Source organism: Carlito syrichta, unplaced genomic scaffold (genome assembly GCF_000164805.1).
Source record: "Carlito syrichta isolate Samal-C Ts95f unplaced genomic scaffold, Tarsius_syrichta-2.0.1 Scaffold316389, whole genome shotgun sequence".
Lineage (NCBI taxonomy): Eukaryota > Metazoa > Chordata > Mammalia > Primates > Tarsiidae > Carlito > Carlito syrichta.
In genome coordinates this window covers 492,159-518,506 of record NW_007260485.1, presented here as the reverse complement: position 1 = coordinate 518,506, position 26,348 = coordinate 492,159, and the positions used below count along the sequence as shown (strand labels likewise).

At 40.9% G+C, this 26,348-nt stretch overlaps 1 protein-coding gene across 2 annotated transcripts in view; it reads right to left on the bottom strand.

The window, feature by feature from the left end:
* Positions 1–11,504, bottom strand: part of CD28 (CD28 molecule) — a 32,900-nt gene extending 21,396 nt beyond the window's left edge. The window contains exon 1 of one of the 2 annotated variants that reach the window (XM_008074309.1): positions 11,266–11,504. In XM_008074309.1, coding sequence (XP_008072500.1) covers positions 11,266–11,320 — 55 coding nt within the window. In that variant the 5' untranslated portion in view covers positions 11,321–11,504. The remainder of the gene's footprint in view (positions 1–11,265) is intronic. The other variant, XM_008074308.1, reaches the window with a different exon arrangement.
* Between the last annotated feature and the right edge of the window lie 14,844 nt (positions 11,505–26,348).

Sequence of the window (26,348 nt, the reverse complement as noted above, 5' to 3'; positions counted from 1 at the left end):
AGATTTTAGTTCAAACAAGACAAATGACTATAGGAAATGAAAACACAAACCTGATTAACAAATTTACTAAACAAGTTGCTTTTGGTCAGCACTAGCCTAAGTCTCATCTTTAACCCTTATTTGTGTCCCACACAGGCAGACACTGTGGGGTAGAGAGCACTTGTCTTTTTCCTTGTAAAAATTTATTGTGCTACATTCAGCTGCCAGAAAGTAACTCAAAAGTCAAATTGTTCAGTAGCAAAAAGTCCCATCTGAGCACCAAGATCTAACTAAGGCATGAATTTTTGAGAGAGAAAAATTATCAAAAAAATCAGTAAGTACTTTCTGAAAAAAAATGCTGACACGCCAGAGAATTGTTCTTTAGTATTATGATTTTTGCCAGGATAAAATCCTTCATTCATTTAGCAAATAAATCATGGGACCTGGTATACTTGTTTATTGGGAGATAGAAAGATGTAAAAGAGCTGCTTCCTCCCAAGCAGCTCTTTTACATTCCAAGACAGGTGCATAATTAGTTAGTTACTCTCCAAAGCCAGGTGTGGCACATGGACCTTATAAAGGGTCATTGACAGTCACCTGAAAGAGGGGATGATTTGTTTCCAGGGGGAATTTTTCTGGGGGCTTTTTTAGCTGGGCTATATGGTCTGAGAAAATGTAGGCAGGCTAAGATCATGGAAATGACCTTTGTATAAGGGTTTAGCGGGGACCAGCTGAGCATTCCATTTATGTAGGAGGGAAATAAATAAAGATGGCCGGTACCATTCGTGAAGAGCTTTTACTGCCAAGAAAAGGCACAGGATTTTACTAGGACTTTCACGGAAGATATTGAAGACACGTGAGTTGGGAAGGGTACGGTATGTGTTGCTTGAGGAATGCTGGCACAGCAGTGAACGTGCATTGATTTGGAGCAAGGGTAGGGCTGAGGCAGAGGCCAATCAGGAGGCTGATGCACTAGCACTGATGTGAGTTCTAAGGCTGGCACTGTGGAGGTAGCAGCTAGGATGACAGGGTAGACAAGGTATTGGTGCTCCAGTGGTACACAACAAGGCAGTCCTGCAGACTGGTGGTGAACTAAATGGAAACTGACACAGAGTTCATGGGCTGTTTGAGGGCTCAAGTTGACACACCATTGACAAAATTAGGTAAATTAAGAGGGGGAGTTGCCAGGCATGGTGTCTCACGCTTGTAATCCCAGCACTTTGGGAGGCCAAGGCAAGAGGATTGCCTGAATCCTCTTGTTTGAGGTCAGCCTGGACAATTTGGTGAGACCTTGTCTCTACAATATATTAAAAAATTAGCCAGGTGTGATGGCTCATGCCTATAGTTCCAGTTACTTGGAAGTCTGAGGTGAAAAGATTGCCTGGGCCTAGCAGGTCAAGGCTACGGTGGCTGTGAGTGTGCCACTGGACTCCAGCCTGGGCGACAGAGTGAAGCCCCAACTCAAAAAAAAAAAAAAACAGAGGGGAAGGGGAAATTTGAAAAAGCTATTGAATTCAGTTTTAGATATGTTGAGTTTGGGGGCCAGGTAAGACATCTGAGAGGAAAGATCCAGAAGGAATTAGAAGTGTACACCCAGAGTTCAAAGAAGCCAATCAAAGTTAGAAATAAATGTCCATTGGGAAGTCATCTGTATTAGGAGGACAGTTAATATTAAAACTGTTTAAAACCATTACCTCCACCGTAATCCATCTCTACCACTCAGACACTGCCCAGCAGTGTGAGGTATGAGCACTCTGAGAACCAAAATTCCCTCAACATAAAGCAGCATAAGCTCATGTGCCCCAATCACTGCTGTTCCTGGGGCTGCAATTTTCCTCTCATTTCTCAATGCTAGAAAGACGACCTAAGAGCACAACACGGCAGAGCACCTTAACTTACGTGAAAGTGGTGCCCAGACCAAAAGCCACCAAATGGCTCCCAAAAATCAAAGTCTATTATCCTAAAAGATTTCCTGTAGTCCAACTAGTAGGTATCTAAGGCTTTGTAGCTTTCTACAATATATGCCAGTAATTCCATTAACAGGTTAAAAGAAAACTCACAAGTATAAAGGAGCCTCCTCTATTAATATATTATTTTCTAAATATGTATTTTAATCTAGTAACCAAATTTGGGGACCATGTTTTTCTCCCAAGCCACCATGATCCTGAGGCTTCATTCTAAACAACTCTGCAAAGACAACGGCCTGCTCTATTCTGCCCAAGTCATACACTTCTGAAGAGCCTACACAGGACCGCCATCGCATATACAGAATCTCCTAGGTGTCATGGTCTGGAAGTTTAGATGTAGAAAATGTAGGATAATTACAAAGGGATGTAGGAGATAGCAAAGGTAATATTGTCCCCCCAAATCCTGCCATCATTACTAAGCACACTGGCATCTAAGATCCTGGTTAGCATGTCCCCTAAAAGACTTCAGAGATGGCTGGTTTGCAATACCTTATAATTGCTCTACCAGGTCATAAGAGCATCCACAAAGGAGTGGGGTGGTTGAGTTGCCTTCTTAGAGCTGATAAAAGCTGGCATTTTAAAAATCCCATTCTAGAAGTACTTTTAAGCCAGAAAATAGATGCAAGATATCCTTAGGCCAGCCTCTTCATATATCAAATGAGGAAACCGAGGCTAGCAAAGTTCTGTCAAAATGTGACAGACTGAAACTCTTCATCCCACCACCCCCCACCTTGAGAATCTCTTGGAGTTAGCTTTTGAGTTTGAAAAAAGAGGCTGGGCACTCACGCCTATAATCCCAGCCCTTTGGGAGGCCAAGGCAGGCGAATTGCTTGAGTCCAGGAGTTCAAGACCAGTCTGAGAAACATAGAAAAACTTCGTCTCTACAAGAAAATAAAAGATAAAAATTATCCAGGCGTGGTGGAATGTGCCTATAGTCCCAGCTACTCAGGATGCTGAGGCGGAAGGATTGCCTGAGCCCAGGAGGTCCAGCCTGGGTGATACAGTGAGACTCAAAAAGAAAAAGAGAGAGGCCAAGAGGATATCAGACTTGGCCTCCCCAAAGCCAGGGTCAGGCAGCCACACCCTTGTTCTAAAACATACAGGGAAAGGCTGAGATTATCATCCCTGACAGAAAATGGGAGCCCTGCCCATAATGTTGGGCAGGGTTGGTTTGAACCTTATAACCCCATTATCTCAGCCATGAATGGAGGTCAAGCCCAGCCATCTTGTGCAATTTTGAGGACTCAGGCAAGAATTTAAAGTACACATGGGCGAAGTCTTCAAAGTCAAGGTATGTATTATTCCAGTGGCCTTTGCTGATAATAGGTTTAATGCTATAATCTATTCTGAGAGACTTTATTTATTATTTATTTATTTTAAAAGCTGTTTTTAACTTCAGGTTTTCCTACATGACATCACTCAGCTACCCTAGCTTCATCCCCACATATCTCTGTCCCTATAAGCCTCTTCTCTTCTTCCCCATCTTCTTAAAGATGCAGCCTCCTCTCTCTAACACGCCTTCCCCCATGCAGCAAACTTTCCTCCCTATCTTCTTGAGAGAACTGCCCCCCCCTCCTTTCTCCCTCTCCCTCTTCTTCCTTTCTTTTCTAACAGCATTCTCTCCCCTCCAGCCCTGTAGTGCTACATACACACACACACACACCTACACACACACTCAAGTCCGTCACTTAGCTCCTTCCACATACCAAACATAATACCTACCATGTACAAAAGACCGTGGTGAACACTTTGGGTGATAGACGTTCCTAATTGTCTTCACCTTGTCTATTTCCTCTCCTTTTTCACTGGCTCTGTTGTGTCTTCCTCCACTTTTTTCTTGACGCTGTGAAGTGTTGTCTTTCTTCCCCATGACTCTGCCTAAACTCGAAGTCCCATTGGCCTCCTTTCAGCCAAAACCAAGCCATTAGTCACGTCTTTTTCCCTCCTACGTCTGAGGCTATTAACCACTGTCTCTTTTTGAAGCACTTTCCCCATTTAGCTTTTATGGCATTCCATGAGCTTCATTGCCCTCCTGCCTCTCTGACTATATTCTCTGTCTCCTTCACTAGCTCGTCATCAGATGATACCCTCTCCCTTCAACTGGCCTTCCATTCCTATGACTTCAGCTTCATTCCAAAGATAAGGATTTCCAAAGATAAGGATTCTTCTTACCCAGTGCAGCTGCTTCAAAACGCCTTGAAAACAATGTTAAAATGTCTGTTATCAGCACTCACTTCTCTGTTTAGCCCGGTTCTCTCCTGCCTCTCCATGCCACCCTGCATTCAGGCCTCCCATCTGCCCCAGGAACATGAAACAGTACCCCGTGCTTCCACGTGTTTATTAATATGGCTACTCCCTCTTGAGGCAACACAGCATGAGTCTATTCACATCCTTGGTGATCACAGGCAAGTTGTTCTACCCACTCTGGGCTTCAGTGTCCCCATCTATGAGATAGTAGAATCACAGTGATCATAGCAACTGCTTCACAGGATTTGGGGGGAAATTTCATGATTTAATACAAAAAAATCCAGGCAAATCTAAATGATAGCCAGCAATTATTAACAACAGCGTCATTCATTCCAATCCTATCTAGTATTAGCTTCCAGCTCAGTTCCATTAACATTAAACTTACCTGAGTATTTCATTTTATGCTTCCTCATTTTGGCACTAATTCATTCATTTCCTTCATCAACAAATATTTCATGAATACCTACATTCTTCCAGCATTGTCCCTAATGCAGAAGCTATAGGGACGAATAAGACATGATCCTGCCCTCACTGAGTTCATAGCCTAGTGGAAAAAATAGATGTATCAGCACACAATAACAATTTTGGGAACCTTGAGAAGGAAAGAAATTCCTCACATTGCCACTTAGAGACTAAGAGAAGCATTCTTCAGGTGAGAAGTGTAGAAAACATTCCAGATGAGAAGAATAATTTATGGAAAGTCATTAAGTCATCAAATAGCATAGTGAGGTAGGGAGCCTCCAAGTGTTATCATTTATCTGTTTTCATGTGTTCTGTCCTGTTACATATAATCTTCTCAACTAGATCATAAAGTCTACAAAAGCAGAGATAATTCAATTTACATAAGTAGTTCTTGTGTACTGGTTTTTGGGGGGGCGGTTTCATAAAGTTTTAAAACAAAGTTTATTAGAGAAACAAGGGAGAAAAGAAACAGAGACATGCCAGAGCTGGCATGGGTGAAAGAAACCTCTGTGTACTTTTTTTATATTTCTTTTCCTTCTTAAATATTTCCTCTGACTACAATAGAGATTAAAATATTAACGATCTTTTAAAATATTTGTTAAATTGAGCTACACTTAATCAGAACTCTTCTTACAAGACTACAGTAAAGGTCAAAGTGTCCAGGAAAAGATTCCTCAAGGAGATGGATCTTGCCCTAAAGGTTTGCAGCAGGGGTCCCAACCACCAGGCCGTGGACTAGTGCCGGCCTGCAGCCTGTTAGGAACCAGGTCACACAGCGGAAGGTGAGTGTCATTTGAGTAAGCAAAGCTTCATCTATATTTGCAGCCCCTTCCCATCACTCACATTACCACCTGAGCTCTGCCTCCTGTCAGATCAGCGGCAGCATTAGATTCTCATAGGAATGCAAACTCTATTGTGAACTGCACATGCGAGGGATCTATGTTGTGCACTGCTTATGAGACTCTAATGTCTGATGATCTGTGGTGGAGCTAAGGTGATGATGCTAGTGCTAGGTAGCAGCTGCAAATACAGATTAACATTAGCACTGACGTTTTACTACACAGAGACCATAATTGTCTTCCATGAAACCAGTCCCTGATGCCAAAATGGTTGGGGACTGCTGGTCAACAGTGAAAGACAAGTAGAATGTGAATGGACAGAAAGGGGAAGAAAGGGCATCTCAAGGTCCAAACAGCCTCAGTAAGGTCAAGAGGGAGAGTACAGGTTTGGGGCCAGTGAAGAAACTGCAGGATTGGAGATGAGAGTCTTGTATTGGTTCATGGAAGGAGAGAGTTTAGATAAGTAAGGTGGGTCCAGCCCAAAAGCATCCAAAAATGCCAAGAGACTCTGCAATGTCATTTTTCTATTAGCATCTTCTAGGAACCATCAACACAACTTTCTTTTCTGCAAATTGGGAGATGTCTAAATTCCCTCCCATCTCTAAACATCTGTGGTTGGATTCAACAATTCTTTGGATGCTTCTGCTAATAATTTTTTTCATAAAATAAATTATTGTGGATAAACTATTACTCACAATGGTCCCAAATTAAAAGGAAAGAAATTTCTAGGAAGATTTTGCAATTCTCAAGTTTACTTCCTTAAACCCCAAAGTAGGTTTTTGCATCTGTCACAGAATCTAGAACCATATCTTGCGTATAGAGGATATTCAACACCTGCCTATTGCATGAGCACATCTGTGAGGACCCATCTTACCAAAGCAAAAGAGGGAAAAGGCACTTTAGAGAACAGAAATCTACTCACACCCTGTTTGGTCCCCAGAAGTCTCATGATGGAAGGGAACATTTTCCTCATTTGCACCCATTCATCCACCCTCTGTGAGATGGAGTCTATGTTTCACAAATGGACCTCTCCTGATCTTAAGCTATGTGCCCTTGTAAGTAGTAGCATTCAGTATTTTAAAAACTCATCAGGTCCCATCAAAGCTGCAAATATATCTCTGATGACGTTCTCATACTTCATCACGTGTCAATATCCCTAAACAATGAAAGCACAACCTTCTACCTTTTCAGCAAATTTAAAAATTTGTTCAAACACCCCCCCTAAGTTCTCAACAAGGGAATCTAGAATCTACATCATGGTTAAAATATGTGGACATGCCAGTCATTTAGACTTCCATGTGAATGGGTAGGGAGTGAATAGGCATCATTGCCATCACCAGTACATTACGTGGTGGCTTGTAAGCCAGCAAGGTGATTCAGATGCTGTAGAAAGGGGTTCACTATCAGATCAGAGGCCACAGTGAACTAGGGTGAGTAATTCTGAATGACACAATCAGGAACCATGAACCCAGTTATGTTGTCGGCAGAGTACCAGAGATAATGAAGATGATGACAAAGAAAAAGATAACGGTGATGGTGACGCAGATAAAAGAGCAGCTCCAAGTTAGGGCAGAAGCTCTCCACCACCTTGCAGGTTCTCTTCCAGCAATGAAAACAGAAACATGTACAACCTGCCTGGTAATACCAGATTAAACAAATCTACCTGCAAAATCAGCAATGAAATACTAAGTTTCAAGAAGTCTACACTCTCTTTTTATGAGCCTCTGCCAAACAACTGGGGAGCTCTTGGTCCCACCCTGTGTACCTCCCTTCTCGTGTTTGGAGTCATCAAAATGAGAGTAATGGGCAAAAAAATTAGACACCCACTATGCAACCACCCCTCTGTGGGGCCCGGATAACCTTCCCTCCAGCTACAGGAACCAGTTCTCGTGCAACAATTCTCAGACTGAAAGCTCAGGGTGAGGTGTATTTCTTTTATTCTTTTTTTATGCTAACACCCTGATATTGGTCAAAAATAGTCAAAGAAATCATCATAAAAGAGATACAAATACCTTAATGCAGCTTTAAAAAGCCAGAGACCCCTTTCAGTCAGTCACAAATAGCCAGATGTCATTTTTCCAGATGTTCAGCTAAACTACTGAGAAGTTCCAGCCACTGTGAACTTCCATAAAGAATTCTTGAAGCAAAAGGCAAACAAAAAATTTAACCAAGATGAAAAGGAGAAAAAGATTTTATCCCTTGCAATGGCCTACTATGACATAACTGTGCTTTGAAGGAGTGCCCATTCTCTGGTTTTTAGGCAAGAACGTCTGAAATAAATTATGTATCCTCATCAATGGCTACACGAGTTAATAAAGAGCTATTGTCTTACAGATGGTAAACCACAAACGGAATTTTCTTCTAGGATGTTGGTGGCATAAAAATTTTCATTTTGTAAATGTCAGCACACTGCATGCAGGAAATACTTGGAGGAAGATATTCACACAAGATAAAAGCCAAATGGCACTCACATGGCATTTCTCCACTCATGAAAAAAGAGTAAAGGCATTAAAAGGAAGGAGGGTCTAGTATTAAAGAAGGAGTAGGGGCATGAGATTCCCCTCCCCGCTCAAAGGAAATGTTTGAATGTGAGGGTTTCTGAGTTACGATCACAGATTCATTTCCATTTCTAATTCATCTATGGCAATGACTCATTCTATTTCCTGGAATTGATATATTGATATTAAACTTTACAGCTCTTGCTGTAAAAGTTCTTGCTAAATGGTTGCCTTTAAAAATGAGTGTGTTGTCTGGGACATGGCTGTAGAGTAAAACAAATTCTTAAGCAAGACTTGTACTTTTGAAATGTTCATCAAATTTACCTAAAATGGCAAAACAAGCACATGCAGTCAATTTTTTAAGAGTCAGAACAAAGGCACAGTGTGTTGAAAGTCACATAAACATAGCAGTCAGTGGATCCCTTGCCATTTTCATTATTCCTCTTTTCAACCTCACTTTCTCAAGCCCAGCACCCAGCAACACTTGATGGTAAGAAGTAGATTACCTCTTTCTGTTTACAAATACCTCAAGGGAGTCATTTGCTGAAGTAAATATCAAGTTTTTAATTACTTTGCTTTGCTGATTACTTCTTTTAAAAAATTAAACGCCAGTTATTTTCCTGCCTTCTGTGCCTCTCTCCAAAAAAACAAGAGCTAGGGGAAATCAATTATGTCCAAACTGGCCATCTTGACATTCATTTGCTAAAGTCTGGGGGGAAACGAAAAAGAATGCTTCTTTGGAAAAATAAGTACATTGCCCTGATTTTTGTCATCATACTAGATAATTAGCTCACTGAAGAATAACCCATATGGGCTGGAAAACACAACCAATGCTGTGCACACTTCTATCACCATTCCCAAATCGTATCCCTCTTAAGGGCCTGCAAGTCCAAGCTGGACTGATATTCCAAAGTTCGACGAAGTCTTTTCTGTAGATCTCGGTTGCACAATTTTCCAAGAAAACCTGTGACTTTAGCAAAGCACTTGTCTAAGCTAAGATTTCCTCATTCTTCCAAAATCATACTTCTGTACTTTAGCCATAAAGGTCTTTCTACAGAGTCATTTAAATCATAAAGAATCAGCTTAGGCATAACCCCAAGAGAACAGGTATTTTAAGCTATACTGTGAGCAAATAAGTTAGAGTTGTTAAATTACTGGAAAAAAAGAACTATTCTTTGTACACACGCACACACATACATCTCAACACAGATGGAACAATCATTTCTCGGTCCTAGGGAGGACAATTGCCCACTGATCAAAGAATTTCCTTATTTCTTACTGGAAAGTGAATACTAAGAGAGAAACAAGAAGCACACGGAAGGCTTGGCACAATTTTATTAGAACAGATCACACATTTTTGTATATTGTAAATATTTTCTTTCTTCCTCATAAATTTTCTTACTGGAAGAGGCATTGCAGCAATGCCCTCTCCACCTCCACCCTCCCCTTCATCACATAGTCACTCAGCATCAAATCCCAAAGTGATCGGGAAAGTGAGTTGGCGTTTGAACAGTAAATGCATCTCAAAGTAGAAAGCAAATACTCCGTGTGTGTGGATTCTCCGACCACTTTTTAAGCTATTCTCCTTTTAAAAAAATATTCTAAAGAAAAAATACAATGCTTTGGGTCTTACCAAAAGATCTTCAAAAGAGAGTGAAAAAATCGATGACAGAAAAGTGTCCACAAAGCACATCAGCAAAGCATGTTTTATACAATTACCAAGTTTTAAACAGTTTTCAGTCAGGGTGAGGCTTCCCTTTACTGTCGAATAAATCAAGGTATTTTAAATATTCTTTAAAATGAATTTTGAAGATCCCTTAAACATAAAGTTTAAAAACCATTTAAAAATAAATTTTAAAGATTCTGTTAGAATATATTTGGTAGTTCTAATTTCTTGGTACCAGATCAGGAAAGGTAACCTCATCACCAACTCATGTTTTTCATTATATCAATACCTTTTATAAATATGCACAATTTGTGCTCATGGGTACATCAGATCACAAAATAGATGGGTGTATATGTAATTATTATACATCTACAGGTTGGAAAATTATATTCCTTGGAGTACATGCACAAAACATTTAAGAATGACAATAGCAAATAATGCAGTTTCTGTACTACCAAAATAAATAAGAAAGATAATTGAAGTTACTGGTTTTTCAATGTATCTTTCAGAGAAAAATAACTGCACTTATTTAAACATGCTCATTGGCATATCAGTCCAATTTCTGAGCCATGTGGGACCCTTTTCTAACTCTGAGAAAAAGTTGAACAAACATTTTACTCTAGTCTACCAAAGTAATGAGCTCTTTCTATTAGGGACTACAATTTTCTGAAGATGACTTAACCCTGGATTTACCTGAGTCCATACATAAAATTACAAACCACTCCACGTTAGGTGGAATAGCTTGCGGACTTGGGGATCAGATTCATGTGATTCAGATGCTGCCTCCAGAAAGGTCACCTATATAGTCTTGGGCAAATTACTTGTCATGCCTACCCCTCGGTCTCTTCATCTGAAATGGGGTTAACTGTAATATACCTACCTTCTAGTTGTGAGAACTGAGAGCTATTCAGAACAAGTGCTCTATAAGTGTGAGGTATATTATCCTCCTTCTCATCATCATAAGGAACTTAAAGAATTTTAATCTAAGAAAACAGATTTCAGCCAATTGTAAAAGAAAACTAACTTATTAATGTTGGTTTCGTACCATCTTCCACAGTGACTCCAGGATTTATCTTGGCATTCATTCAATTCAGGTGGACAGAGCGATTAAACCAAGTTTTATCTCGCTAGCCAAGCACTGACTGAGCAAAGCACTTCACATGGATTATCTCATTTTACCCTCACAGTGGCCTTGATATGAGGTGTGCTATCATTCCTATTTTACAGTTAAGGAAACTGAGATTTAGAGAGTTTAAGTAGCAACCTAAGCTTAGCTAGTAAGAATTAGATCGGTGATAGGAACCCGGATAGCCTAAATTCAGAGTTTTCAGAACCAACCTATTTATAGCAGTTTTCTTAAGAACACAACTCTACCGACTATGACACTACCGACTAATAACTAAATCTTATTTATTTCCAGAGGACTTTTGTTAAAGTACTATGCTGCAGTCTGAGAGTCAGTGAGTTTCAAAGTAACAACTTGCCATATTAAAGCAGGACTATACTTCCAACATCCAAATTTCACAGGTTGTTTGAAATTTAAAATAAACCTGATAGCCAGTCCTCAAAATACAATGTAGAGGAGAAAAGGAATTAAAGTTATTTACCTGTTACTTGAATTGAGGGGAGTAAGTTGAGAGCCAGGAGCAGCCTGAGCAACATTGTCCCGATGGTGGTCTAGGCCTCCAGCCCCTCCTCCTGAAGAACTCCAAGTGTGAGGGAAACTGAAGATGCACCTGCCAGGGCTTGAGCGTCTCCGTCACCCACGGCCACAACCACCATCCTCTCAGAGCACATGATCAAGGGACTCAAACCACAAAGCATCATGACTGCAACATTTCACACAGGATATAACATTGTTTTGATGACTTTAGACTTTTAGTTCTTTTAAAGACAAGACCTTGTATGGCACTAAAAAATAGTTGGTCACTTCATAATGGGCTCATTAGAATCATTCTCTATTGATGGATGTCGAAGTTGTGGAAAAAGGCTAGTTGAAATCCAGCTGAGACTTAAGAGGAGACAAAGTGATCTAAAGAAGGATTAAACCCATTTGCAGAGGAGAGATTTTCACAGAATGGGGATAGACGGTGCCAAAAAGACAACAGTAAGAATTATAGTGAGGAGTTGGGGAATGTCTGCACACGTGATTAAAGGAGTTAGATTTAGATCTTAGGAATTCGATGTTTGTGTTGGACATCATATGGTAGTCCTCCAGGGCATTTAGCACACAGCGCTCGCTTTACGCCAAGCATCCCCCAGTTTAGTTCTAGAAACTTTGCAAAACACATCCCACTTGCAAGCACTCTGCCTGGTGAGTATGTAAAGAAGGTTCCCTAAACCAAAGGAAAGTCAAACAAAAAAAGCATTGTATGTTCTTGCGGGGGAGGTAAGGCGACCAAAAGCCCCTTGGTTCTCATGCTTTCTATGTCCCTCAAGGTTAAGTAGTAGGGTACAAAAGAGGTGCCACAAGATCTTCAAGACTTACAACACCGTTCTGCACTCTTCTCCTACCCAGGCCTTCTGTAGCTAGGACCATTCCACTAGCAGGGCCAATTCCACCCTCCATCCTGGTACCTGGGTCAGTGTCTTATACTCAGTGACTTTCTCAAAACTTTTCTAGTATTTTTTTTTCTTCTTTCCTGATAACCTAAATGCTATATAATTACTTCGGTTTGGGTGTTTGAATATGTGGGTTTTTTAAAAGATAACTTGCACCACTTCTTATTCTGATGATAAAAGTAAGATATATTTCATATGGGAAATTATAAAAATTACGAGCCAGGCACAGTGGCTCACACCTGTAATCCTAACACTTTGGGAGGCCAAGGCGGGAGGATCACTTAAGCCCAGGAGTTCGAGACCAGCCTGGGCAACACAGTGAGATCTTGTCCCAACAAAAGTAATCAAAAGACCGGGCTCGGTGGCTCAGCCTGTAATCTCGCACCTCGGGAGGCCGAGGTGAGTGAATTGCCTGAGCCCGTGGGTTCGAGACCCACCTGGGCAACTTGGCAAGACCTCATCCCTACAATAAATCAAAAAAATTAGCCGGGCGTGGTAGCGCATGCCTGTAGTTCCAGCTACTTGGAAGACTGAGGGGGAAGGATCACCGGAGCCCAGCAGGTCGAGGCTGCAGTGGCCAGGAGCAGCCACTGCACTCCAGTCTGGGTGACAGAGTGAGACTCTAACTCAAAAAAAAAAAGAAAAAAGAAAAAAAAAGTAATCAAAAAATTAGCTGGGCATGCTGGCACAGCCCTGTAGTCCCAGCTACTTGGGAGGCTGAGGAGGGAGAATCACCTGAGCCCAGGAGGTTGAGGCTGCAGTGAACTATGATCACACCACTGCACTCCAGTCTGTGTGACAGAGTGTGACCCCTGACTCAAAAAAGAAAAGAAAATTTAGAAAAATTATGAACATTAAAACAATATTCATCCCTAATCTTCTACTTTGATATAAACACTGTTAAATTCTAGTTCATTACCTTGCATCTGTTTGTCTCTTAAGATTTTTACACATTTAATATCATGTTTTACTTAAAGTTTTCAAAAGGTATATACTGTTATATCTTTGACATTTTTTCATATCACTTAAACTTCATAAACGTCATTTGTAATTGATGCACAATATTCTATCCTATAATCATATAAATGGTTTAACAAACCCCTAGTGTTGTTACCTTTTATTTTTTTCTTTGCTATTTTAAAATACTACAGTGAACATCTTTAAGACAGAGCAGAGACATGTCCCTCCCTCCTGATCTGATCCACATTTCCATGTTTTCACAAGCAGTCTTTGTGAACCTTCCTTACCAACACATACTTCTGCCCTTTTAAGTAGTTTATCCTTGGGCATTACTCGCTCACACTTCTCAACCATAGGTAAGTGACAAAGTTATGACCCGTCCTGGAGAAGACTCACTTCTAGAATTTGACTCAGACTTCATGGCTCTGACCCTCTCTCCAGTTACAGTAACCTATATGTTACCCAAGGCCTGTTGTCTATCTGGGGACAATTAAAAGATGGCAGAATGACCTTTCCCAAAAGGTCATCTCTATTCTAGAGCCACCAGGCTACCCAGATCTAGAACAAGAGACTCTGAGACTAAAATAACACAACCCAAGAACATGGATAATAGAAACAAAGTAGATTCTCCACTGTTTCCTATGATCAATAACAAAAGGCTAAGGTGAGAATTATCAGTTGTCTTTGAGCATATGAAAGATGACTGTGTAGCATTTAGTTAATAAATGCAAATGGTAGTACAGAACTGAGTCAAACTTAGCTGGAAAAGAAACAGTGCCTGTATTTTTATTTATATGAACTGTTCAATAGGCAAGTCCAAGGAGATAGAAAATAGACTGGTAGTTGCCAGAGGGTAGGAGTAGGGTGAAATGGGAGTGACTGCTAATGGGTAAAGCGTTTCTTTTGGGAATGATGATGTGTTGTGGAATTAGGTAGCTGAACTGTACATTTAAGAGAGTGAAATGTTTGGCATGTAGATTACATCTCAATAAAGTCGTTATAAAAAAGGTTCATTAATAAATAAAATTAGACTAATAATTATTTTCAAAGAAGTAGAAAGAAACAGTTACTTATCTGATCTAACTGCTTTATCTTGCTGAGAAGTAAGCTTGAAACCCAGGGAGGCAAATTCACAAAAAAATAATTAAGTGTACTTGACCAATTCTATTTCGTTCTTTCTTCTTCTTTCTTTCTTTTTGAGTTGAGGTCTCACTCTGTCACACAGGCTGGAAGTACAGTGGTGCCATCATAGCTCACACAACCTTGATCTCCTGGGCCCAAGCGATTTTTCTACCTCAGCCTCCCGAATAGCTGGTGCTTACCACCATGCCTGGCTAATTTTTTTTTTTTTTTTTTAGAAACGAAGTCTCACTATGTTGTCTAGGCTGGTCTTAAACTCCTGGGTTCAAGTAATCCTCAGCCTCCCAAAGTGCTGGGATTACAGGTGTAAGCCACTGAAGCTGGCCTTATGTGGTTTTCATTCTAAAAATATAAAGAAACACAAACTTTTATATTTCGCTTCCTTTTTTTTTAACATGTATCATACCAAAGGACCAAATCATAACATTAGAGTATTTTCACATTTACTCTTGAAAGTCAATGGCACTCACATATACTAAGAGGTAGAAATGACAGAAGTAAAATAAAGTCCTTAAATCCATCAATGCACAGAATACAGAGACCCTACTATATTTTCAGTAATTATAATTACATTTACATACCAAGAACTTTACATTTCAGATCTGATTTAATACACAGCCTATGAAGAAAAGTATTACTAACCCCATTTTACAGATGAGAAAACGGGTCTGAGTGAGGGTTAAGTTGGTTTTTAAACCACCAGTATAGGATGTAATTGACTTCAAGAATTAAGGATTACCTAGAACCATCAGAGTTACAGCTGGAAATAACTCTGGCAGGTATATACAACAAAAATCTTCATTTAGTTTGTCAGCTAGTTTGAATAATGATATTGAAAATTAGAGTCAGGCAACCTGGGTTATCATCCTGGTTCTGATACTGGCTTGTTTTCTAAACTTGAGTAGTTCGCCTAATCCCTTTCTGTTTTATTTTACTCATATTTAAAATGGGGATAATATGATTACCTAAAGTAATTTAGTTGTGTGGTTCGAAAATTAAATACTTTAAAAGTGGAAACAAAATTCATTTTAATTGTTAATTTATACTAAATTAATAGAGTCCATGATTAAATTGTTGTTGTTATTTTTGAGTTAGGGCCTCACTTGTTCACACTGGAATGCAGCATAATCACAGCTCATCACAGCCTCAACCTCTTTGGTTCAAGCGATCCTTCCACCTCAGCCTCCCAAGTAGCTGGGACTACAGAAATGTGCCACCACACTGGCTAATTTTTTGGTTTTTTTGTAGAGACAAGATCTCACTATGCTGCCCAAACTAAAGGGTCTTTTTCAAAAAAATTAATATCAGGACAAAAGGATAAGGATGTACATTATCTTTCAGTACAAGACATCTCACACAGTGTCTCCTTAGAGCCTAAGTGTAATCACCTAGGAAGAAGAGGAGTGACCCAAATGACACTGGGAAGTCATGATTAAACTGTGCTTCATAAAAGCACACATGTATTTTTGGGAGAAATTTCGGATTCCTTAAATCCCTACATGCTCTTGAAATTCTAGGACATACGTCTCATGATGAAACAAGCAACCTTAGTCAACCCACAAGCAGACTGAAGTCCCAACCACATTGGTTGTTAGGAAAAAATGTAATACACGTGACCAAATTCTATAGGCTGTTGGAAACATAACAGAAACCAAGCCTGTACGGGTGGAGGGAAGCATCTCAGAAGCCTCCTCGCTTACTGCTCATTAACAGGATGTTTCTCTCCAGTCTGCATAAATCACACTCATCCTTCCAGGCTCAGAGTGAACAGAACCTCCTCAGAGATGCTTTCTCCAGCCACCATGACCCACACACTCCCTACCTCTGACCCACCTAAACCTGGCCTCCCAGCTACAAAGTTCATCACACTCTTTCTACCATGTGATTGAACACCACGAAGAAAAAACAACTATGGATTTGTTTGTGCTGCTATTTGTTGAATGCAAGTATCCCCTATGCAACTATAACAACGTGATAAGGGTGAATCCATGTCTGTCTCCTCCATGGCTATACTCCCTGCATCTAGATCACAGTTAGTGCTCAGTAAGACACTGACTGAGGGAATGAGGCAACTCTAACCACTGCTCTCCTGACCTCCAACAACTACAGCTGAAACTGCAGATTTCTCTCTCTGCTACTCTGACCTGGGTCATCATCCCATGCCTGGTTTCCCAAGGATATGACACTAGGAATATCCCAGCTCAATATGCACTGTCACCAGCTAGAACCTTTGTCTGCTGTCTGCTCCCTACCCAACAATACAAGAGATTCAAAGAACTAGTTCCTTCACAGTTCATTTCTCTTACAGCCAATGTCAGAGTTATGCCTAACCACCTGTCATCTTTCTTCTCTCTCTCCCGGGGGCACCCCTGTGAGTCCCACATGGGCCTGCAGAGATGAGGAGCTTCTTACTCAGAGTGCATTCCCAGACTCAGTTGAACACATTGAATACAGAAGAGGAAAAATAACTGACTTGGAAATTCCAGTGGCTAAACACACGGAATTTGACTTCCCCCAGGCTTAGGGATCAAATCTAGTTGGGCCATCTCGTTAACTAATCTCAGAAAGTCATAGGCTCAATTTCTTGGGTGTAAAATAGGAAGAAAATACCTCTCCCCATATGTTTCTCACATCTCACACAATGTGTAAACCTCCTCTGTCCTTAAGATAGAAATAAGATTTAATTAATCTTCATTTTGTACTTATTGGAGGGACTGAATAAACGTTTGTTGGAGCAACCAGAATAGATCCTTCAATATATGTTCAATATACTTATGAAGGGGGATCCAAAAAAAACCAGAATTACCTTTTAGGGGGCAGGTCCCTTGTAGTACAGCCTTCTCCAGCTAAGTGAGTGTTCTAGGAACCTATGTTTCAGTGTACCTATGTATCAGCATTGTTGTGAGAGGCTGTGTTGGGGAAGAAATGTCCCAAGTTGTGGCAAACAGGTGACTGCTTCTTCCACCAGGACAATGCACCTGCCCACACTGCACTGAGTGTTCAGCAATTTTTGACCCAAAACAGCATGACCCCTATGTCCCCACCCTCCCTATTTACCCAATTTCACCCCGAGCAATACTTTCTTTTAATTTCCCTGAATGAAAAAAGTCCTCAAAGGGAAATACTTTGCAGATGTGGAAGAGGTGAAACAAAAAATAGCAGAAGCACTAAAAGGCATCAAAATGGACAAGTTCAAAAACTGTTTTGAGCAGTAGAAAGGTGTATTGCATCAAATGGAGAGCACTCCGTGACTGGTTTAAATATGTAAAAATAAATACACAACTTTTTATAAATAAGTACCTGGTTTTCTTGGATCCCCCCTCATATGTGGATTGATTTTACTTTATGGCATGAGTCCCACCAGAATCCAGATTTAGAAATTAGCCTGATAGTCCTCCTTGACACACGGTCTTTAATAACATATACCAGTATAGACTAAAGTTTCATTGAAGAGTCTTGAAGAATTATCATTGTCAAGCTGGTTAGTGAGAAGCCCTGTGGCTACCTCTCATACAGAGCAAGCCTAGAAGGATAGGATCTTCTTTGATCTAAACTCCAGCTAGAAACTTGCCTTTCATTTCAGTTTCTAATTTTCCCCAAAGATCTGCCTTAAAGAGGTTCAAACAGTCACAGGGTGACTGTAGAAAAGTAATGAAGCCTGAGCTTCTCTCTTTGAGCCATGTGGTGCTATCCCAAATATTGGTACAAAAAACTTTATCAAAAAAAGAGGCAGAGATGAAGATAAGAAACCCATGTATATTATCGCAAACCAGCAGGACCAAAGCATTAAAAAAATTATGCTGAGCCAATAAGAAATGACTGCTACATTGATTGACGAATCCCACAGAGTAAACATATATTATAAAAAGACATATTTACAGGAATAATCTATGAGAACTTATCAAGGATTACATGAGAAATATGGTGAAAAAATAGCTCAAAACAATTACCTAAAACCTTTCTGACTACTTAGAGAAGCAGGACTATCACTTCTAGCTATAAAAGCAGTGGCTAACGTTGATTAGAGGCTTCTTGCTGCCAAGTACTATATGAGGGAAGCTCCAAAGAAACCAAGAATTTATTTATAGAAAGTCGTGTCTTTATTTTTACATGTTTAAACTTCAGTCACCTTCAAAGTACTCTCCATTTGATGCAATACACCTGTCAAGACATTTTTTTCCACTGCTCAAAACAGTTTTTAAACTCATCTTTTAGTACTTCTGCCGGTTTTTGTTTCACCTCTTCCACATCGGCAAAATATGGAAGAGGTGAAACAAAGTCCCTTTGAGGATTTTTTTTTTCACTTGGGCAAGATCAGGTGAGTAGGGAGGGTAGGGTATATGGGGCATGCCGTTTTGGGTCAAAAACTGCTGAAGAGTCAGCGCAGTATGGATAATTGCACTCGTAAATCACTCATCATGAAATGGGAAACACGTTAAAAGAATCTCCCCCCAAAAAATTCACTAAAGCCAAATGCAGCCTCTCACAACAACACTAGCTGGTACACTGATGTCAATGGGTTCCTAGAACACTTGCCTAGTGGGGAAAGTCTGTCCTACAAGAGGCCTGCTGCCCAAAAATTAATTCCGGGTTTTTTTGGGTCCTCCCTTGTACTAAGCACTATATCTCACTTAATCCTCACAACAACCCTAGAGCATTGATATTACTATGGCTTCCATTTTATATAAATAATGAAACAGAAGCTTTCAGAGGTTAAGTAATTTGCCCACAATGACACAGTAATTGGCAAAGCAGAGATTTGAACTCAACTCTCTGAAAATGGAACTTGAGATTCAAGTGTCACAGGATGGGAAAGGTAGACATGGCCCAATCAACAACCGGCTTGACTGTGTGACTGACAGTGCAGAGGTCAGGAGCAAGGCTTGCAAAGTATACCTTCTTGATAAGCACATCTGACCTTCAGCCACCAACTACATAAAGATTCAGTTAAAAGTCTACATATGACTTGCAAAGTCTTCCTTTAGTCCGGAATATGTGGTTCTTATTACTTTCCTGCTGACCTTATATTCATGCAGATTCAGACAAGAGAAGAAGCAAAACTTGTGTCATCTTGACAATCATCCTGGAGGAATTAATCCTGATCAGACCAAGAATTTGTGTGCTATCAACAAAGGAAATACACAAAAAACCAGGCAATGCTGATGTGAGCCTTAGGATGCTTCCATGACAAAAGGTTCATTCACTTGATCATCTGAAAATAAAGCAGAAGTGGTGTGGCAGATACAGAAAACAACTACCTTCACCAAAGTCGAGAGAGACTATTACCGTCAGAACCTGGCCAAGTCATTATGACTAGGTGAAAGCACAGATCATAGGACCCAAACAAATCATCAAGAAAGTGCATCGTTCTCTAAATTGCTGTTATACTGAAACCCAAATGGTCTCACTGAGCCGTGTTCTGTTTGGTCTCACTGGAGACCAGGAACCTGTCTTGTTGCTGGCTTTATACAAAGGTACCAAGAATCCAGGGTCTGGCTGAATTTTTAAAAATTTTTTAAAGCCACTGGGACACTTGGATATTTTCTGGAAACAGGAATGTTAATTAAACATGACTGGGTTGGGCAGCAAGGTAAAGAATGTATTTCACTCCACATCTTGTACAGAACCTGGCTTGACCCTCTTCTATTCCCCACTGCACAATAAGCAGAATGGTGAGGAGGCGCCCTCTGACCCCTCCAGGAACTGCAGTCTCGTCCCAGTCTTGGGAAACCTATCATGCTTGGTTTTACTCCTTTAGGAACAGCCTTAAGGGCCTTCATCCCCACATGTTGTTTAGGACAGCACCTCCAGGAAACAGAACTGTTCACTTCAACGTTGCTCCCAGTGTTCTCTCGAGTTACTGGGCCCCCATGGGAACCTTCTCGTCCTCCCCCCTTGCTCTGTTCCTCTTCCCCCATCCCGCCCTTTCCCACCAGTTCCCACACTCACTGAATAAGGAGGTCAGTCTGAACACATCTGTCCCCATCTCTGGAATGTCACAGAGGAGTAACAGCTGTTGACCTCTGTTCTGAACACATTATCCTGTTTGTCCCCAAAGTAGCTTTGGTGAATTCCAGATAATATATGCAATCTGTACTTCCTATTGGGGGTACAAGGCCAGGGAAGGGTACGCCCACACTCACTTTGGTACTGGTATAAATAGTACAGCCTGTGTTCAAGTTCTGGATCCTGTTCCTGTGATAACAATATTAATACTTATCATAATTAAGACCAAAATATATTAAACATTTGCTATATACTACATATAGTACAAAACTAAATGCATTCTAACTTTTTTTTCTCTTAAATTTTTGGTTATGAAAAATTTCATACATGTACTAACATCAGAAATAATATAATGAACTCCCAGGCACACATTATCGAGGTACAACTGTTATCAACTTGTGACCAGTCTTGATCTGGATCTATCATTTTCCCTTCCATCCAGGTTATCGTGAAGCATATTCCAGTCTTCCTATCCTTTTTCTGTGGATTCTCAGGGTTCAGTGTGTTTGACTTTTTTGAAATTGAGACATAACCCACATGCAGTAAGCTGTGTAAAGCGCTGTTATCATATGTGAGCAGTCTGAAGAGTTTTTCACATGTGTATGCCTCTGTGACCCTCAGCCGGATCAAAGTATAGGGAGTACCAGTGTCTGGAAGGCTGTGGGACCCCTTCCAGGCAGGGCCCACCTCCCCATCAGCCTCACCTGGGGTCTGTTATCTGAGGACATGGTTCACTGGGTTCTACTTACTCCACATGCATTTTACAGTGCTTCCTCTCTACAGCTGTTGGGGTTCCAGGGAGTAAGACTAAAATAGTAATTTTTTTTCTTTAGGCCTCAGGAAAAAAAGTAAGGTTTAAGTAGTAATTTTTGAAGGGTTTTACATTTTTTTATTTTACATAGCAAGAGTTAGCATAGTTTTCTTCATTGGGTGGATGCCTTGGATAACCCATTCAAAGAACATCTCTTAGTCCAGCTTTATGAAACCTCCTTCCTGTGCTGCCAGAAACACTGGTGGCACGTACTGAGGCTGCATTTCCAGATCATACTGGACAGGTTTAAGCAGGTCCAACAAGATGAAAACCCTGGACAAGTCAATCTAGATGGGGTCCATCACTTGGACTCTGGGAAGTCCTTTTGTGGGTGTCAACATATTAAGGTTTTGGGGAATGCCAGTGTTTCTTTGCTGGTTCTTCTTCATCTCTCTTTTTCTTTTTTAGCTTTGTTTTTTGTTTTTTTAGATAATATTACTATTGTTGAGGTGGCAGTTTGGTCAGTGGTGGCAGAAAGTGTGATGAACTAGAGGGAACTGCTTCACCTGTGCAGTCTGGCAAGAATGGGCAAGAACTTTCATCTAATTCAGAAGCTTTCCCCTTGCTCCAACAGATCCCTCCCCAGATAGTGAGTCTGGTCAGCAGAATCCACAGGCACCCTGAGGTTCTACTCTGTCTCAAGTGCTCTGGGGTGTGAATCGGTCTCCTACCACCTGGGCAGGATCACCTCTTTTGCACAAGAGTAGAAGGGAAGTAATGGCAAGGTTGCTATTTCCTCCTCTGTCTGCTTATGTCCACTCTACTCAATAATCTTGTTTTGGTTGCTGTCACTGCAGAAAACCCTGCTTCACAAAGATAGATGTTGGACATAAAGGACCCTTCCCAGATGGTTTATATTGAGATCAAAGGAGCATACAGTGCAGATAACTTCATAGCACTCAACACCATCATCCTCTGCAGCCTCTAGCTCACACCAGCTGGATGTGAATGACCATTCTCATTTCCCTGACACTTGGACCAGAGTCATAAGCTATATCGCTTTACCTGGACTGGTTTTTCTCCCATGTTTTACATCAAATCCGACTTTCCATTCCACTCACTGCTACTCAGCAAGGGGACATACAGCAGATGAGACAAGACTAAACAGTCAGTCAGAGGACAAGACTCGGGCCTGGACCTCTGGCTGTGGATCTCAATAGAAAACCCCCAACCACCTACAAGCATTCAGCGTCTGCCATTCAGTATTGTGTCCTTGACCGTAGGTCCAAAAATCCTTGGGGGACTTCACCAGTCAAGACATACTCAGAGACAGTGACACACGAAATGAGTCGCTTATGTCCACTCTACTCCATAATCTTGTTTTGGTTGCTGTTACTGCAGAAAACCCTGCTTCACAAAGATAGATGTTGGACATGCAAGCAGGTTTTTCAGTGCTTTTGTGGCAATCTCAGGATATTCCGTCTTGACTTTAATTCAGAACGTATGGGGATTTGAAGTTTGTCCAAACATACTTTTTAAGGCCACTGTCTATTACAATCTCTCACAGCTGATCCTCTTCTAGCATGGACAAGGTTAATTCACCTGGCTTATTCACAAATGGGTCACAGATCCATTCCTTCCCAGTTCATGAGTCTTTTTTGGTTGGGAAGTAGTGTTCAAACTCTTTTGAAAGATGAGATAGGTGATTGTGCACCAGTTAGGAGAAAGAAGGCCCTGGCTCAGTCTCCTTCAAAATCTCTGCTAATGTTCAAAACATGTCAAAAATCTCAGTGTTTACTCATCACCCCCATAGTTCCAGTTTGACTTTAAATGTAGTCACTGTATTTGCAGACTTTAACACAGTTGTCGTTCTCTTCTGAAGTGACAGATTGAGTTCGTTGAGCAGGCTGAATATGACACACTAGTAAGCAAGTTTTGTGGCCCATTCTGTGTCACTGAAATGTGCCACCAGTGATGACAGTTTTTCTAAAAGAAATTTCTGGAGTGGCTCTCATAACTCAAAAACTCTGGACAGTGATCTATCTTTAGAACGCTATCTCACTTCTCTGTATAAGAGAAGATGTGTGTGATCTGCCCCCATCTCCTCACAGAGCTGCTCAAACAAACAAGAGTTAAGGACATGTACTTTAATGAGGTTGACAATTTCAATCACATCCTGCAAAATGTTGTTAAGTTCAGGTGGCATTTTTCAGCTATGGATGACACAGTGCATAGATTCACATTCAGAAGCGACCTCTTTGACCTGAATAGTGAAACCAGAAAGCTGTCCAGTCATGGCAACCACTCTGTCCAAGCATATACTGACACAAAATGACCAATTCCATTTTTCCGGTATGTAGTCATTCAAAGACTTGGATAGTGCTGCAGCTGTGGTATTGGTTGGCAACAAAAGTACACATAACATATCCTCACACACATCCTCCTGAAAAAATAGATCACACAAAAACAAGCATTCTTGCCCTGTCAACATCATTAGCCTCGTCAACCTGGGTTGTGTACCATGACTCATTAATCCTCTCTAATAATTGTGCCTCAACATCCTCTACTATTTCATCAATTTGCCTAGTTATGGTGCTAGCCAAAAGAGGAACGCATGCCACCTTTGGAACTGCAGCCTTTCCTAAAATTCATGTCAAATATCCTTAGCAGCAGGTAGGATCAACTCTTCACCAATAGTAAAGGGCTCCTTAGCTTTAGCAATGCAGTTGGCCACTAAGAACGGTGCTCTCAGTGCAGACACATTTGATAAAGTGATGGCCTTCAATAATTGCTTCTGTTCTTCATATTCATGCTTTTTTCTTTTGAAAAACTCCAAAGGTGTGTCTCTTAATGCAGGGTGCTTGGTCTCCATGTGGCGAAGTACTTTTGAAGGTTTCGTGGCTTCTTTGGATAGCAGGTCACCACATATACAAAGCAGGCTTGGAGAATGTGAATCACCTGTTGCAATGAAGCTATAATTTAAATAGGACTCTTTTTATTTTCTTTTAAATGCAGCTCTCTTTTTGTTGGCAGCCTGAGAGTCTTCTGCCATCTCATCATTGTGTCTTTCCCTCTTTTCAAAAAAGCTCTCCAGTGATGTTTGTTTTTTACTCATTTTGGCTAGGGTTAGCTTGTGAGCTTACCAAAACTGTGATTGAGACAGTGTGCAGTGTGGGAAAGAGGCACAGATGCAAGTGGTAAATGAAATAATGAGCAGGCCACATGCAGACTCAAATATGTGTCGAATTCTGACTTAAAGTCTGCCACCAGATGCAGCTATACAATTAAAGTACATCAATTCATTTGCCACTCACTGATAGGGCTTTGATATGAGTCTGCAGGCAATTGATTTATTATGGTCTCTGTGCAGTCAAACCTCACTGCTAATGTTAATTTGCATTTGCAGCCGGTCATTGCCTCAGCTCCACCTCAGATCATCAGACATTTGATTCTCATAAAGAGTGCGCAACTTAGACTCCTCACATGCACCATTCACAATAGGGTTCAGACTCCTATAAGAATCTAATGCTTCCATTGATCTGACAGGAGATGGAGCTCAGGCAGTGATGCAAGCAATGGAGCATGACTGTAAATATAGATGAAACTTCACTTGCTCACCTGCCATTCACCTCCTGCTGTGCAACCTGGTTCCTAACTTGACCATAGACTGGTACCTGTCTGTGGCCTGGGGTTTGGAGACTCCTGCTCTAAAACAGTCATGTCCAACCCACAGCCCACATGCTGCATGTGGCCCAGGACAGCTAGCAATGTGGTCCCACAAAATCTTTTAAAATCATGCATTTTTAGCATGTATTTTCTTCATGACCCCATGCGTAATTTCGTTTTTGAAGTTTACAATCACGCCTTATTCATGACATCACTTTCTGGCAGCGCATACATTTGTGAGCAGCTGTTTTCAATTATGAAGCACATGAAGAGTAAAATTCAAGCAAACATTTCTCATGCGCACCTTGAGAACTCACTAAGAATTTGACCACTTCCATCAAACCAGACATTGATAGATTAGTTTTACCCCAAAAAGGTCAAATTTTCCATTAGTCTTTCATTGTTCTCACTTATCTAAACATTATAATAAAGAAATTTAAAAAGGAGTCATATTATGTATATACACTAATTATATCATATGATTTATGTGTGGCCCGAGGCAATTCCTCTTTACTCAGTGTGACCCAGAGAAGCCAAAAGGTTACTTAATGTGGACTAGGAAAGCCAAAAGGTTGGACACTCTTACTCTAAAAATCAATTTATTTTAGGCCTCGGGTCCTTAACATGAGTTTTTTTCCTCTGTCTGAAATGTTCTTCCCCTTTATTCTTCCCAAGACTCGTTCCTTCCCCCTACAGTCATTTCTGATCACCCACACACTTCCAATTAATTCCCACCTCAATATCCAGTTTATTTTTCATAACTGGCCACAATTTGCAATTATTTTATGTATTTGTTTGTATTTTTTTACTATCTCGGTTAGGTACAACGGCCTGTAACCCTAGCACTTTGAGAGGCTGAAGCAAGAGAATTGCTTGAGCCCAGGAGTTTAAGACCAGCCTGGGCAACATAGTGAGACCTCATCTCTACAAGAAAATCAAAAATTAGGATGGGATCAATGGCTCAGCCTGTAATCCTAGCACTTTGGGAACCTGAGGTGAGTGGATTGCCTCAGCCTGTGGGTTCAAGACCAGCCCCGGCAACTTGGCAAGACCTCCTCTCTACAATAAATTTAAAAATTAGCTGGGCATGGTAGCGTGCACCTGTAGTTCCAGCTACTTGGAAGGCTGAGGTGGAAGGATCACTGGAGCCCAGCAGGTCAACACTGGGCTGGCCACGAGTGTGCCACTGCACTCCAACCTGGGCAACAGAGTGAGACTCCAACTAAAAAAAAAAAAACTAGCCAAGCATGGTGGCTCATGCTGATAGTCCAGTCACTTAGGAGGCTGAGGTGGAAGGATTGCCTGAGCCCAGGAAGCTGAGGCTGGAGTGAACTGCGATTATGCCAGTCTGGGAGACAGAATAACATTCCGGCTCAAAAAGAAGGGGACAAAGAAGACTATCTTCTCCACTAGAAGCTAAATTTCTCAAAGGCAGGGAGCATGTCTGGTTCATCTACTTCTGTGCCCAGCAGCAATACAATGCTTAGCACATAGCAGGCACTCCAAAAAAATGTGTTAAGTGGATTAATCAGTAATGAACTTTCCCTTTTATAACATGCAACTCTGTAAGACACATTGTACACTCTAAGCTCCTGTATCAGAGCA